At 39.7% G+C, this 13,923-nt stretch overlaps 1 protein-coding gene across 1 annotated transcript; it reads right to left on the bottom strand.

The window, feature by feature from the left end:
• Window positions 1-3,901: 3,901 nt before the first annotated feature.
• unm_hu7912 (un-named hu7912) lies at window positions 3,902-7,108 on the bottom strand (the record flags this gene model as incomplete). Its single annotated transcript, XM_083912842.1, has 1 exon — window positions 3,902-7,108. The coding sequence occupies one exon, from the start codon at window positions 7,106-7,108 to the stop codon at window positions 3,902-3,904; it is 3,207 nt and encodes a 1,068-aa protein (XP_083768968.1).
• Window positions 7,109-13,923: the final 6,815 nt, after the last annotated feature.

The raw sequence follows: 13,923 nt of genomic DNA, 5'->3' as shown, positions 1-13,923 counted from the left end.
TTCCACCATCACATTTCCTTTTTGACATTTTGACAACAAAACTGACCTCATGAACCCGGCCACATAATGGCAGCTGATTGGGTAAGTGTGTCCCATATGTATCCAATCAGTGATTTTTTTTTTAAATGTTTCTAAGGGCCCCAGTAAGAGGCAAGTTTTTCCCCAGTGTAGTAAATTAGAACATTTTTAAATGATCACGTCAATCCGGGGCTCCTGCACACCTGGGGCCCATAAACTGCAGCCTAGTCCAGCCTGTGCATTAATCCGCCTCTGCCCATGGGTGTAGCCTACTAATACCACTTGTGCATCTGTTCCAGCCTGAATATACTGGCAAATATAACTGTATAAGGCACATGATATTGAAATCTGAGAGATAGGATGTTGCCATAAACTCAGAGCTAAACAATTAAATAAATGCTTCTGAGATGAAGCAGAGCTGGGGCCACATTCTATAGTGAAACACTGAAAAGGCCAATAGATCATCCTCTCTCTGGGTTTCAATTGACTGAAATCTAATTTGTTATAGGCCTGATGCCATATGTTTTGTGAAGTATTCCCGTTTTGCTGGTGTGTGTCCATATAGGCCAGTTATGATCATTTTAATCTTATTTGGGGTTGTATTTTTGTGTTGTGCCATCGTGATGTGTTTTCGTAATGTTCTGTAAAAATAAAGCTGGCTTAATATGACCACATACTGCAACTCTGTACTGTAGCGGCTGGATTAAGCTGCTGCAGAGAGCCAACATTAGATTATTACATGAAAAGATTCAAGCTGATTCACGTCTGTCTTAAATAAATCATCCAGTGCCCATATCAACATTGAAATCGATTTTGTTAGGTGTAATCATTAGTCCTGTTCATACGGACAGTAAAGAGATGCCCTCATAATGCTCCTCAACTTTATGTGATGGAGGACAAGACCCACAGTCCTTGTTCTATTCAAACACTGATCCCAATGATTATCTAATTATGAGTTAGACAAATCCAGTGTCAAATATCTTTCAAGGTAACTTTTTAGTATTTTGTCTTTTTAGTCCAATGTTCCCTCTTTGTGTTAATCCCTCCACCACAGCTCAGCAAGGAAACACTATCTGGGGGAACATGGCATATGCATAAATAATATTAATGTATTTGAATGCAACTCTCAAACATATGAGTTTATCATTTACAGGTAATCAATTTGTATTTGAACATGTACAGGTAATTAAACAACATAAACACCAACACTGTCATCAGAGAGCATAATTGAATGGATTGACACATGCGTTGACTGACATGCACTTTTTTAAGAATAGATCTTAAAGACCACTAAAGCAGGACATTTACCAGTACTGTGATATTGCCATTTAGTGCAATTACCCATAGGCAAATCAAAAAGTAATCATATTTTAAATTTTGATAAGTTAAAAATAATGTTTCCAGTAGGACAACAGGATGCTCTTATAAGAGATATCAATATGTTATAACTGTGTAAAGACATACTGAGTTCATCAATAGTTGTGTATGCTCTATATGTGTATATATAGACAATGCAATCACTTATAGACATGATTGTGAGTACAGTGCTGCTCAAATAGTGTTTTTTTTAAAGTAGCCTAGTTCATGCATTCTTCCACTAGGTGGTGGTCTAATAACACAGAAGAAAGACACGTCAGGAAAATCTGTGTTACTGCAACCAGTTGCAGTAACACGAATCAGGCATGGTATATTGTGGCACATTCATAGTAAAAAAAAAATTAAAATTACTAAATAAAATAAAGGATGCAAGGATCTCCAAGCATCAGCCAATTTCAAACTCAAACCAGTTCCTCAACAGAAGGTACAATGAAACAGGATACAGAGGGATGTGGTTGGGACCCCATGGTTGTACTTCAAGCTTTGTTGCTATCAGAGTGAATTTAGTCTTGTAAATTTACATCTTGTTTGTCCAAACCTTATCTACTGGATCTTTTTAAGTGTGCCCCACACCTCAACCCTCCATATCCTATTCTTAAACCTGGATTTACTGTAAAAGATGATAAAAAGGGCATCACACGTAGTTGCCTAATGTCATTAACTCATGTATTAATGCTGGCAGGCAGAGAGAGGAGTTTTGAAAAAGTGGCTTCAGTACTGATCAATGCAATGAATAAAACTGTAATACAAAGCTGAATAAATAGTTATTTATTTATTTAATTTACATAATTAATTTCACCCTTTTTAAGGGAGGGGTTTGATTTGTCATTCTTTTGTGAAAACTCTTGCACGTGTGTCAGAAAACAAGAGCAAAAGGGACAGGTGGATGATATCTTCAGACATGTCGACCAGTTTTAACATAAATTCTATTGATGGGAATTGTATTATTTTACCCTACAAATCCTGCTAATAAGGAGTGCTCTGGAAGAGAAGTACAAAGTCACAAGGTCACTCGTTAAATTCCATTTATTATATATTTATATATGGGTTATAAACATCACAAAATAGAAAGTTCAGGAAGATCTTGCACAAAGATAAATATAATCAAGTAAAAGAGCAACCTTAGATTAGTCAATAATGGCAATGGAGGCTGGCATCGCATCACATCTGGGTTCAGTGCTGCAGCTCTGTTAGGAACATACTTACTTATTTTATAATTTATGTTTTAGTGCAAACAAAGTCTTTGCAGCTCTTGGCTTCAGGGAATTGTTCAGATATTAATAATAAAATAAGATTTTACAATATAGATGTTAAGGTTGCTCTTTTATTGCATATTGTTTAAGAACATACTGTGGTATTAGTTATAATAAGGTCTCAAGGTCATGATGTTCAAATTATCTAATATTAAATATATATACCTCTTACATTTCTAAGCATCAAATGGTATCTCATTGACATAATAAAGTGAATTATAAGCAATATCCATATTAAAATACCTGAATAAATAAATAACATGCTTTGAGCAAAATAATTGTTCATTTACAATGGTATTTCAAACAACCTACATATAGAGCTGTCAAGCCTTTAGAAATAGCTAAACCTATACATTGCTTTGTGTCAAATGCTTTTTTTTCTGACTGAAGGCCACTTTCAAACAAAGCAATTTTATACAAGAATGACATCAAGTCTTATCACGAGATGAAATAAGTTACAACTAAACATTTTTAAATGAAGTGTGAAACAAAAAGGTGGTTTGATTGTACTTTGTTTGTCTATCAAACAATAATAAATATAGCAATAATAACAAAAGTACCCACACAACTACAATATACTTAGGAAATAATACTTAAGTACTAATAAACAGTTGTAATATTACAACCACTGTAACAAGGTATAATATAAATTTAACATGTGTTGGAGAAATAAATAAATGATGAATGTTACAATGTGAGGCCTGGTTGTACCTACTATGTGGTGGCAATGCGATGTGCACTTCATAAATATTATGTGCTTCATACATTGTCTGCAGAAACTGCACAGATCATATGTTCACGTCTTAAACACCTGGTTAATTTGTGCCTAGTCTACATGCAGGCTATTAACTCTTCTGAGTGCAACAGGATCAAAACAAGCCAAAAACAACAACCTTTCAAAGTGTGTGTATATACTCTGTGTGTGTGTGTGTGTGTGTGTGTGTGTGTGTGTGTGTGTGTGTGTGTGTGTGTGTGTGTGTGTGTGTGTGTGTGTGTGTGTGTGTGTGTGTGTGTGTGTGTGTGTGTGTGTGTGTGCGTGTGTGTGTGTGTGTGCGTGTGTGTGTGTGTGTGTGTGTGTGTGTGTGCATGGCGACAGAGAGAAATAAGAGAAAGAGAGAGACAGAAAGAGAGGTCGTTAACATACAGTACGTACACATATTTACATATCAATGTTCAATTTGCTAAACAACACCACGTATGTACACTATGAACAGTCAATGTAGCTGACATCATCATTACAATTTAATGCTGTACTATATAATATCATCCAAGAGATGAGGGGTACCCACCCAGTCCAGTGTTCTTGGCTCAGATGCAGCCATGATCATGCACATAAACTGTTTCCCTGTTCTCCTATCTGTTGGGTAAATTGTAGTCGGAGTGAACCTTTTGTTACTTTCCACAAACTCACACAGCTGATTATAGATTTTGGGGTACTCGTGACGTAGGAAGACTCCCCTGGTCCTGAGCTCACGCTGGATATTGACAAAGCATACCTCTCTGGCTTTCCTTCCCTCCTCCCCCTCCTTGTCAATGTCTGGTGTGCCTGGAGGCGGAGTGAGGATGAGGGTTTCCATTTCACTATCCTTCCTGAGTACCTTTTTGTCCGGGCTTGAGGAGGCTAAGGACACCTTTGCATATTTTCGAACTGTTGGTGCTTGGACCCTTGGTGAAGGTCTGTTAGGCACTAGTTCACCAACAGCTACGGATACATTCAGAAGGAAACATTCATTGGGGTCATACTCATTACCTGCCTGCTGTAGTTCCTTGCAGTATTCACCAAGGTTGTCTTTAAAGCTATCCAGCTCTCTGAGAGATAGGTATGTGGGAGACATGAGGAGGCTCTCAAGCCCAACTTGAAGGAAGTTGTCAGCTGTCTCCGGATTAGCAAAACCCAGGAAGAGCACACCTCTACCCCTGGAGAGGTATCCAGCTTTAGCAACGCGAGAGAAGGCTTTGTGGATCTCTGAATTCTCTCTGCAGAACTTGAGACTATGTCGACACACACTGTTCACACGGCCGTACAGACAGCTCTCTTTATGGATCTCCCAGTCGTCCCTGCGACAGTTTCGTGAGCAGTAAAAGGTGTAGCAACTGTGACATGATTTGAAGTACAAGCAGGCGTTGAACATACTCTCAATCCGGTTGCACTTCTTATTAGAGCACACCATAGTGTCGTCGTCATCTGTGCTGTGGTCAGGAGAACATTCTTCTGCACTCCTTTGTAAAGCATCACATCCACTATCAGGGTCTTTGATTGTGTCTGGGCTAGATTTAGAGGACAGGAGCTGTGTGTTCAGACATCCTAAGTTTTCAAGTCCAGATCCTCTGTCTTTGTCATCATCTTCGGTAATTAGTTGTTTCAGCTGGCCTAAAAGGTCTTCACTTGACTTTCTGCTAGTTGGTGGTTTGTAATCAACGACCAAATCTGCTAAGAGTTCGTCCAGTTGCTCTAGGCTCTGCTGGAGGGAGAAGTTGTTGTGTTTCCTCTCTTTGGTTATGTCCGGTGTATTTTGTGGTTGCTTGTGATGCATTACTATCGGAGATGGTGTCTTTTTACCATCCAACGTATCCCAGCTGACAGAGTGCACATCATGCCGCTTGCGGTTACCTGCACATATGTCATTATCTGTTATGGTGATCTCAGGAGTGACAAACCAGTTCCCACTCTTGGTATTCCTCCATGGATTGCTTGAGCTCCTCTCTAATGAGCTTTCAGAGATCGAAAGGGCGGCGTAGCGCCGTGGTGAACTTGAGAGGTTAAGTATAACAGGTTGAGATGTAACATCAGAGGATGTTGCTTGCTTTGCTTGGTGAAACAGGTTCTCATAGCTTCGTCCACGAGGCACTGATTGCTCTTTGTCGTGCCGTGGATATAGAATATTGTCCCAAGACTTGGAATGGTTTCTAACCTCTGCTCCTAGTCTACTTGTCTCCAAACAGCTATTAGTAAACCACGGAGGTATGCTGGGGTCTTGCCTTACCCTTGGTGGTGTGTGCTGAGAGGACTGGTTAGAGTAACCAGATATACTTGAGCGATACCAGTCATCTGAAAAGGCCTGCGACATTCGAGGGCGTCGACGACCCTCCGTATGGTATGGCCTTGATGGAAAGTACTGCTCCTCAGGGGAGCATGGTTTGGAATAAAACAACCTTGAGTTACTCATATGGTATGGGTTGAACCGGTTTTCCTCTCCATAGTAAGATCTAGACAGTGGAGTTTGAGAAAAGTATGATCCTGCCTCGCTGGTGGAGTAAGGCCTATTATATACAGGGTGTGCTGGCTCTCTGTTGGAAAGGTTTTCCATATAATATGACTTAACAGGAAGGGTATGCACCCATCTAGACCTTGGATCATACTGACTAGTCATTGTACTACCATGGCTGGTTAGACTGGACCGGTCATCCTGAAAGTAAGCTCTAGAATAGGGATGGACTGGATACCGAACAGGGTCCTCTGTATAGAAAAACTTGGTTGGTATGTTAGGATTTGAGTAAGCTCTTTGTTCTTGACTCAGATATGGTGCTGTTGGTGACGGCATTCTGTGCATGACTAGATGCTGGTATGAGATGGGAGACATGCTGGTGGTATAGTGGTATCCTTGTCTAAAATCTCCACTGTAGCATTCGCTTGGAGTGGGCGTTGGTGAGGAGACAATCTGTCGAGGTACATACAAACCTCTACTGCTGCTGGCCTGGGAGTATCTCTGCCAAGGATTCTCAGTTCGCACATTGGGAACTTGCCTAGATGTGTGCTGCAGTACAGCAGCATCAGGTTTAATGTCCACACGGCACCTGACATGTGGGGTTATGACTGGTTTATCTACTTTATCCTCCCCAAAACAGTCAGAGACATAGAGGGGAGCTTGAGGCTGCAGTTTGATAGGATGCACCTCATTCAAAAAGGCCCTGTTTGAGGAGTAGGATTCTCGATGGGTTTCAGTAGTCCTCAAGGTATCTGACGCAGCCTGAGGCCCATCCCTCCCCTTCCTGGCTCCTGGAGGGGATACTGAGATGGGCACAGGAGTGAGGGTGGACTTAATTCTTGGAGCACTTCTAGATCGTGTTCTCTTCTTAGAGTCTGACCACGTAAGATGGCTGGTTTGGTCATGGGTGGTTTGCTGCTGGAACTGCCTGGTGTTGAACAGATCGGGAGAAGAAAAGCGAAGGTGTCCCGGTTGATCTAGTCCATTCCACATTAGATCTTTGTTTAATGTCTGATGCTCTACCCTCTTGTAAGGGTAATCCATGGATTGATTGTTTGACTGTGGGTCATCCAGTGACTCAATGAAGTCAAAGCTACGGCAGTGTCTTTTGTTGATGATTTCTGGTTTGTCGATCATTTTCAAGTCACATTGCCGGGAGGAGTGGGGAGAAATGGAGTGGTCGGCGATGGGGTTTAGAGCAAAGTCTGGATATAGAGTCGATGCCAGTATATCAGGGGGATGCGTGCGTGTCATCTTAAAGCAACTTTAATGCTCTCCATTCAGAGTGATTCAATGTCATCACAGCCTGTGGAAAGAAAGAAAAAGAAGAAAACCAATACATTTTAATGCAATTTAAATGTCGTAGAAAATAACAGTAAGTGTTTTCAGCAATAGTACGATCAAGTTGTTTTATTAGTCTGTAAGTCAAATCTCGATACACATTTATAAATAATAAATTATTGAAATGGAAGCATCTAAAAAGCTGAATCAGATAAAGCCTGTAATGATGATTGTGTAAAAATGTAGCCAATGTAGTTGCTCATTTACTAACCAAGTTAATTCCTTGCCAACAGCCACAATATATCTAAGCAACGTGACAACCATTCATTATTTTGGAATCTTGAGATAATTTAACAAACGTTTGAGGGGGGAAGTTTGTATGTAATGCAACCACAAACACTGGCAAGACACGACCTTTAATTAGTATGGAGACACGTATGCTAAAATGAGCTATTCCCATTATCTTGCACTGCTAACTGGAAGGTTTCTATAATAAAAGAAAATGGTAAACAGGACTTGTGTGACATAATACCAAATAGCTGTTAAAAAAAAAGTATTTATGTTTAATTGAATCTAAAAACGTGTTTGAAAGACTCATCATTAAACATGGTAGTAGACAAAAGCTATTTTAAACTATTTCTGATAAAAAACAAACATAATCAAGACAAATGTATATAACTGTTATTGCATTACTGTATCTTATCTTGGTTTCTCGTTATATCCTGCAACCTATAAACAGTTAGAGTACATATTAGAGACCTTACAATGTAAACAAAACCATAATAAAAAATTTGTTTGAGTGTCAGTTAGTGCCTATCTGCAGTTTGTTCTTATAATTTAAATAAAATGCAGTGCAACAAAGCATTTCTTTCTACAAATTTGAATTATTCACATCTTATAATTAAATGATATGCAGACACCTGCTGTCTATCTCTGCTTGAACGTCGCGAGTATTTTTTAAGGCCTTTGAATGTTTTCATGGACAAAACGATTCCATTTCAACAATGGATTTAAGTGTCACACACACATGGGCTTTATTGTTGGCACCCACCCACGAGCTAACCCTGAGTTACCATCTGTTCATCATGATGAGAGGACTGACCAGCCATCTCCCTGTCATGTCTCCACAACACACCTAAATATCACGTCCTTTCACACATGACCAACCACGACAGACAAACCAACACTGCTTTGCGTGGTTCCTATTAGATACATGTGTTAGTATTTTGCTGCTCTTAATATAAAATAAAAACAGCATCAACAGTTGCATACAAGGATTCATTTCTAGATTTGCAGGATTGGGTCATCAGGGGTAAAATCATGGCAAATCAATACAGCATAATGTAATTTTTGTCAAGAAGGATGAATTTTTATATAAATGATATAAAATGATATGTATGTATTTATATATATATATATATATATATATATATATATATATATATATATATATATATATATATATATATATATATATATCAGGTTTTCCTTATATGAGTTTTGTCCAATTATGTAGTAGTAAACACTTGCGTATTCATGTTATACTGCTACAGTAGTGCATCAGCTGCACAAGTAAGTCGCAGTCTCATTTTGACTTGCTAAATCCAACAGTTGTATAACAATGTAAGGATTACATTGTAGTTTAAGCGCAAATTTACCTTTTCAAATTCTGTAAAAAAAAAAAATTGAACAGAATTGTTTCCCAATAGTCTGCTGTTCCTTAAAAATACAGGTTACATACTGTACTTTTACAAGCTGTTCTATCACCACTGGGGCTGGGAACGGTAATGGGTACGGAAGTTCAAACTGTATGCCACTAAATAGGAAAAAATGTTCAATCTTCCTGTATGTCTAAGTTTAAATGCATGAGATGAGGTGTCAGAAAGCTGGCAAGGGCCTCAGTGAGTGTTCATTGCATTACACAGCAGAAAAAAAGCCTAATATGGTGCAGAATGTGAAGGGTGGACACAAGCTATCTGTTTCAAACCTTTAATACATCAGTGAATATGTACAGTAGCTCCCTATCACATTGTATCAAAAATATGTTGTTAAAGGAGATATGAATGAGTTAATTTCATTATTTTATTTCCGTTCACAATATCAAACTTCAAATTAAGAGTAAGTAATAGCTATACATTTAGCAACTAAACATGTTATGTAGAATGAAAAGGTTTAGGCTGAAGCTACAGCTTATTATACCTACCCTTCTTACGTTTCAATTATTGCCATAATTTTAACCTTAGTCAGTCAAAAAGAAAAAGAATCGCAAACAAACAACAAAACAAACAGAAAAATAATACATTTCCTTACATTGAAAATACATAACTAAATTAATATTACCTGTTCTTTGCTTTATTTGCTGTCACATTTAACAGACACTATTTTACTACTATTTTCTGTTTTTAACATTAGTTCTAACTCTTGCTATTTTAAAATGTCCTGTTCCTCTAAGTTGATAAGGACATTTTGGGAGTAAATGATGACATGCTTTATAAACGACTTGTATAACTTAACAAGGTCATAGAATTTTAATGAAAAGTGTGTTTGAACCACATTGACTGACATTTTACATGGCCTTCTTCTGCGGTATGAATATATGTTGCCCCAAAGCTCCACACAATAGGTCATGTATGGAATAATGAAGGAACAATACAATAAATATAATGCATTCTGGTTCAGGATATCCTTTGTTTTATAAAATTATTGCGATGGTTTTGACAGTTTTGCTTTAACATTATTGATTTGTGGTTTCCATTTTAATGAATGACCAATGACAACTCTCAGAAATATATTTTCATATACTCATTCGATTTCAACATCCTTAATCTTTATTTTGACTTGGTTTCTAATTTTCCAAAGCCAAAAATAATATATTTTGTTTTACTTAAATCAAGTGATAGTTTGTTATTGTAAATTGACTTTTAATTCCATTTCAACTATTAGCTGAGTATTTTTTCCTGAAAAATTTAGATTAGTGTCATCAGCAAATAAAACCAGCTTCAGCAGTGAAGATACATTGCATATATCATTAATATACAATATAAACAATTTCGGTCCTAACACAGAACCTTGCGGCACCCCATAACTGATAACTGAATCAACGTTATCATACTGTACATACTGTAGTCTGTCCTGAAGGCTGCTTAGCCATGTCAACGCTTTTTCCTCTGATACCATATTGTTCCAGTTTCTCCAACAACAGGCTGTGATCTATAGATGCAGTAGATATCTGTTCTACTTGTTCTATTACTGCCATTGAGTTGGATCTTTTTGTTCTGAATCCAAACTGCTGATCACTCACAATTTGTGTTTCTCAATAAAGCTGTCAAGTTCTTTCACAAATATCTTTTCATGGATTTTGAGAACTTGAGTTTGCAAGAATACAGTATAAATAGCTCTGCAAAGCCACTGTTCAAGTCCCAGTAAGACTGATACAGTAGTTACATGCCACGAGAGATAAATAAAATATCAGAATCAATTATGTAAGTCTACCATAGGACACCTCTGACCACCAAAGACACGTGTTTAAGTCCCTATGGAAATATTAAGCTTTTTCTGTAGTAAAGTTTTAATGTGTTAGCCTAATGATCCATTGAAGATGAGACACATTTGTTTTTGGTTTTAGTTAGAGGACAGGACGAGAACGTAGGCTATAGACTAACTAAATGCATTCCTTCGTCTGCTCATCCTCATGGTCTAAGGCTGTTCTTAAATAGATGGGCTGCACTTTCTTTCACAAGTATAAAACCACATGCCACATACTGTCTCCATGGCTACAGCACACAGCCACGAAACCATGAAACACTCCTGGAGTTGCACACCAGGGCACAGTTTCAGTCTGGGAAAAAAAATGCTCTCATAATCAAAATGAATTGCTTTAATATTGTCTGTGTGGATAAAATATTATGTGACACACATGTGTGACTGTACTGTATATCAACCTCATCAAAGGATGCACCAGTGATATAGCTGTAATAGCTTAATCATAAGGCCAAAGGCTGTGATTTCCCATGTTGTTTGAGGTTAGGGCTCTACATGCGCTTTAATAATTGGGTTCATATCAATTTGCTTGCCAAAACTAAAAAAAAAACTTCGACTGAAGGCCTATTCTGCCATCTCACAGGGTTTTCCAGACAATAACAAATGTGATGCAGATTCGCCTGAAACCTCCCCATGGGGCCATACCGAGGCGCATTCAGCCTTGAAGCGTTACCAAATACTTGCTCCAACGCACTTCGACACCCCTTTTATTTTGGTGCTGCGGCACGAACGGCCCTCCATCCATCGTGGCTGACCAAATGCCTCTGAGCCCGCAATGACATTATTTCATCGACAGAAAGAAGCAGCGGGTTCAAACCAGGACAGAGCCCGCTGGGAAATGGTGGGAGGATGAGTTCGGGCATAAGTTTGGAATTGAAAGATTTCGCGAGTGAACGAGGACTCTTACCGTCTCAACAGTGAGTAGATCGGATGCGGTGGACATGGTGAAGCGGCAGCCTGTTCTCCGCGAGGAGCAGCTTCACTCCTGGCGCACCTGCTGTGAGCCTCCCGGAGCCGTGCACTTGTCCTTCATGCTGCCTTTACATGTTGTCTACTTCCCCAGCGATGCTCTCATACTCGCTTTTGGTTGTGTGTGTGTGTGTGTGTATGTGTTGTGTGTGATGGAGGGGAAGTAGGAGGTGTGTCTGAGCCTGCGCTAGTGCGCGTGCCTCTGGAGGCGTGGTTGTGCGTGTTTTTATTAGAGGGGAGGGTGGAGGGTTTTGGTGGTGTTGTGGAAGAGGTTGGGGAGGGTGTTCATGTCTCAGAGCAGCAATGCGGTCTCTCCGTTCATCTTGGAAGATGGGGCCCTGAGGACAACTGCACGGGCATTTCCGGGGAAACTGCTGGTTGTTTGGTCTCCATGCACTGTGAGGTGACTTGTTATCAGCTGCATCATGGAAGCGGAGCGATCCTGACCTTTACATTTTAGAAAGTTTGCAGACAGGCTAAAAAAAAACTGCCTGCACAATTGGGCATCTCCTACAGTGGTCACTTGTGGTCTTCCTCCTACACTGTTGCACAATCATGCATTATGCATGATGAGAAAAATCAGTCAGTGCCAATATACTGCAATGTTGTACTTTGCAGCAGGTTATATGCGTCATGTAAGTATTATTTCCATTATACATTATCCACCAAGACGTATTTTCTCTATTAATTGTTAGGTCTATAAAATTGTGATAAATATACATTATAATTTCCCACCACCCAAGGTGACATCTTTGAAATCCTTATTTGACCAACAGCCCAAAACACAAAGATAATATGCATGACAAAAAAAAGCATCAAATTGTTGCTCTGTGTGACAGCCTGTGTATCAAAACTTGACTTGTGTGGCCTAGAGTTGCTCTTCTGATACTGACCTGGAGTCTGGAGAATAACTCCACTACAGCATGATTTCGATACAACACAATCTTGCGAGATTAAAATACGTTCTACATTATGCTTGCCTCACGTTCCCCTGTGCCACCCACATCTGCCCTGAAGTCTCACCTCGCCTCAGCCTTCTGCATTGTCTGAATTGATGATGTGGACAGCTGGCTGTGAGCCCCAGCCGGGGAGCATGTGACTGCCGCTGGAAAACTGCTTACTGAAGCACTCTCATGGCAGATAGAAATCACTACAGACAAACTGTGCTGATCGGGCTGGAGATTGCAATGATATTAAGCTTTGACAGCTTTACACTGTGTGCACACAGTAGATGATCACCAGGGTTCTATTATCCTTTACTGCATCCTGGTTGCAACACACCATATACTCCATCTGTGACACACCACGTGTATGAGATATGATTCAGAATGACAGTACAGTGGATCTCACATTGTGCAGTATCCAGCATCTCTGAGAGTGGGATCTATCCGTGTGACTCACCCTCTCCAACACAGTGTATTGGCATCAGTTTGTGTCAGCTGTTGGTTAGCAGGCATAAGTGTCTGTCAGCTGGCCGCTAGCAGGTGTCTTAGGCACCTTGTAGGCTCTGTGGAGAGGAAATCGATGGCTCTCTGTTGATTAGAGGCCCTTCTGACAGGGATCAATCAGGCTTATACCACCACAAAGTAACATTAAAGTGTGAACACCGCTTCACTCAGCCTCCACTGCTCAAAGAAGCATTCATGCTGCTCTCACACATATCAGCCATAATGAGCCATAAGGAAGGATCTGGACATTTTTGTTTGTTCATACACTGTTCTCGGCTCATGCTGGCACAGCAAACAACCTTCACTTCTCCAGCTGTCTCCAATTAACTTCATGTAGGATCAAATTAATCTACAAACTTTCTGTTTGATTTCTCTTCCTATTGGAGAGAATTACATAAGAGCTGTGGTGATGCACAAAAAGTCCAGTCCCAAATAGACTAGAGATTAGAGAGGCTAATACAAAGCAACACTCAGCTCCAGCTATTTTTGACTGTAATAATATGTCAGAGGAAACAAGGGAAACACATTAGGCAAAAAGAATTCAGCTTGACTGTTTTGCAAGGAATCCCCAGGGAAGCCAGGGATGTTGTCCACGGTCCCTGCAGTGGTGAATATTTCAGATAGCCAGAATTAGACCTCTTAGTTAAACATATGTCTGTATGTGGGTGGTTCCTCCAGATCTTACAAGACCTTTCCATGCCTTGTATAAAATATGTATACTTTCATTCAGTGGACTTGGAATGGGAGTGAAATGCAGCAGTGGTGAATCTGAAGACTCAGTGGGGGGATGCACCCAGCCTTGCCTTAAATCCAAATGAACCCTGATTAAGT

Source organism: Echiichthys vipera (assembly GCF_963691815.1).
Source record: "Echiichthys vipera genome assembly, chromosome: 4".
In the NCBI taxonomy this organism is placed as follows: domain Eukaryota; kingdom Metazoa; phylum Chordata; class Actinopteri; order Perciformes; family Trachinidae; genus Echiichthys; species Echiichthys vipera.
The sequence above is the reverse complement of the archived record's forward strand: the minus strand, read 5'-3'. Positions and strand labels throughout refer to the sequence as shown.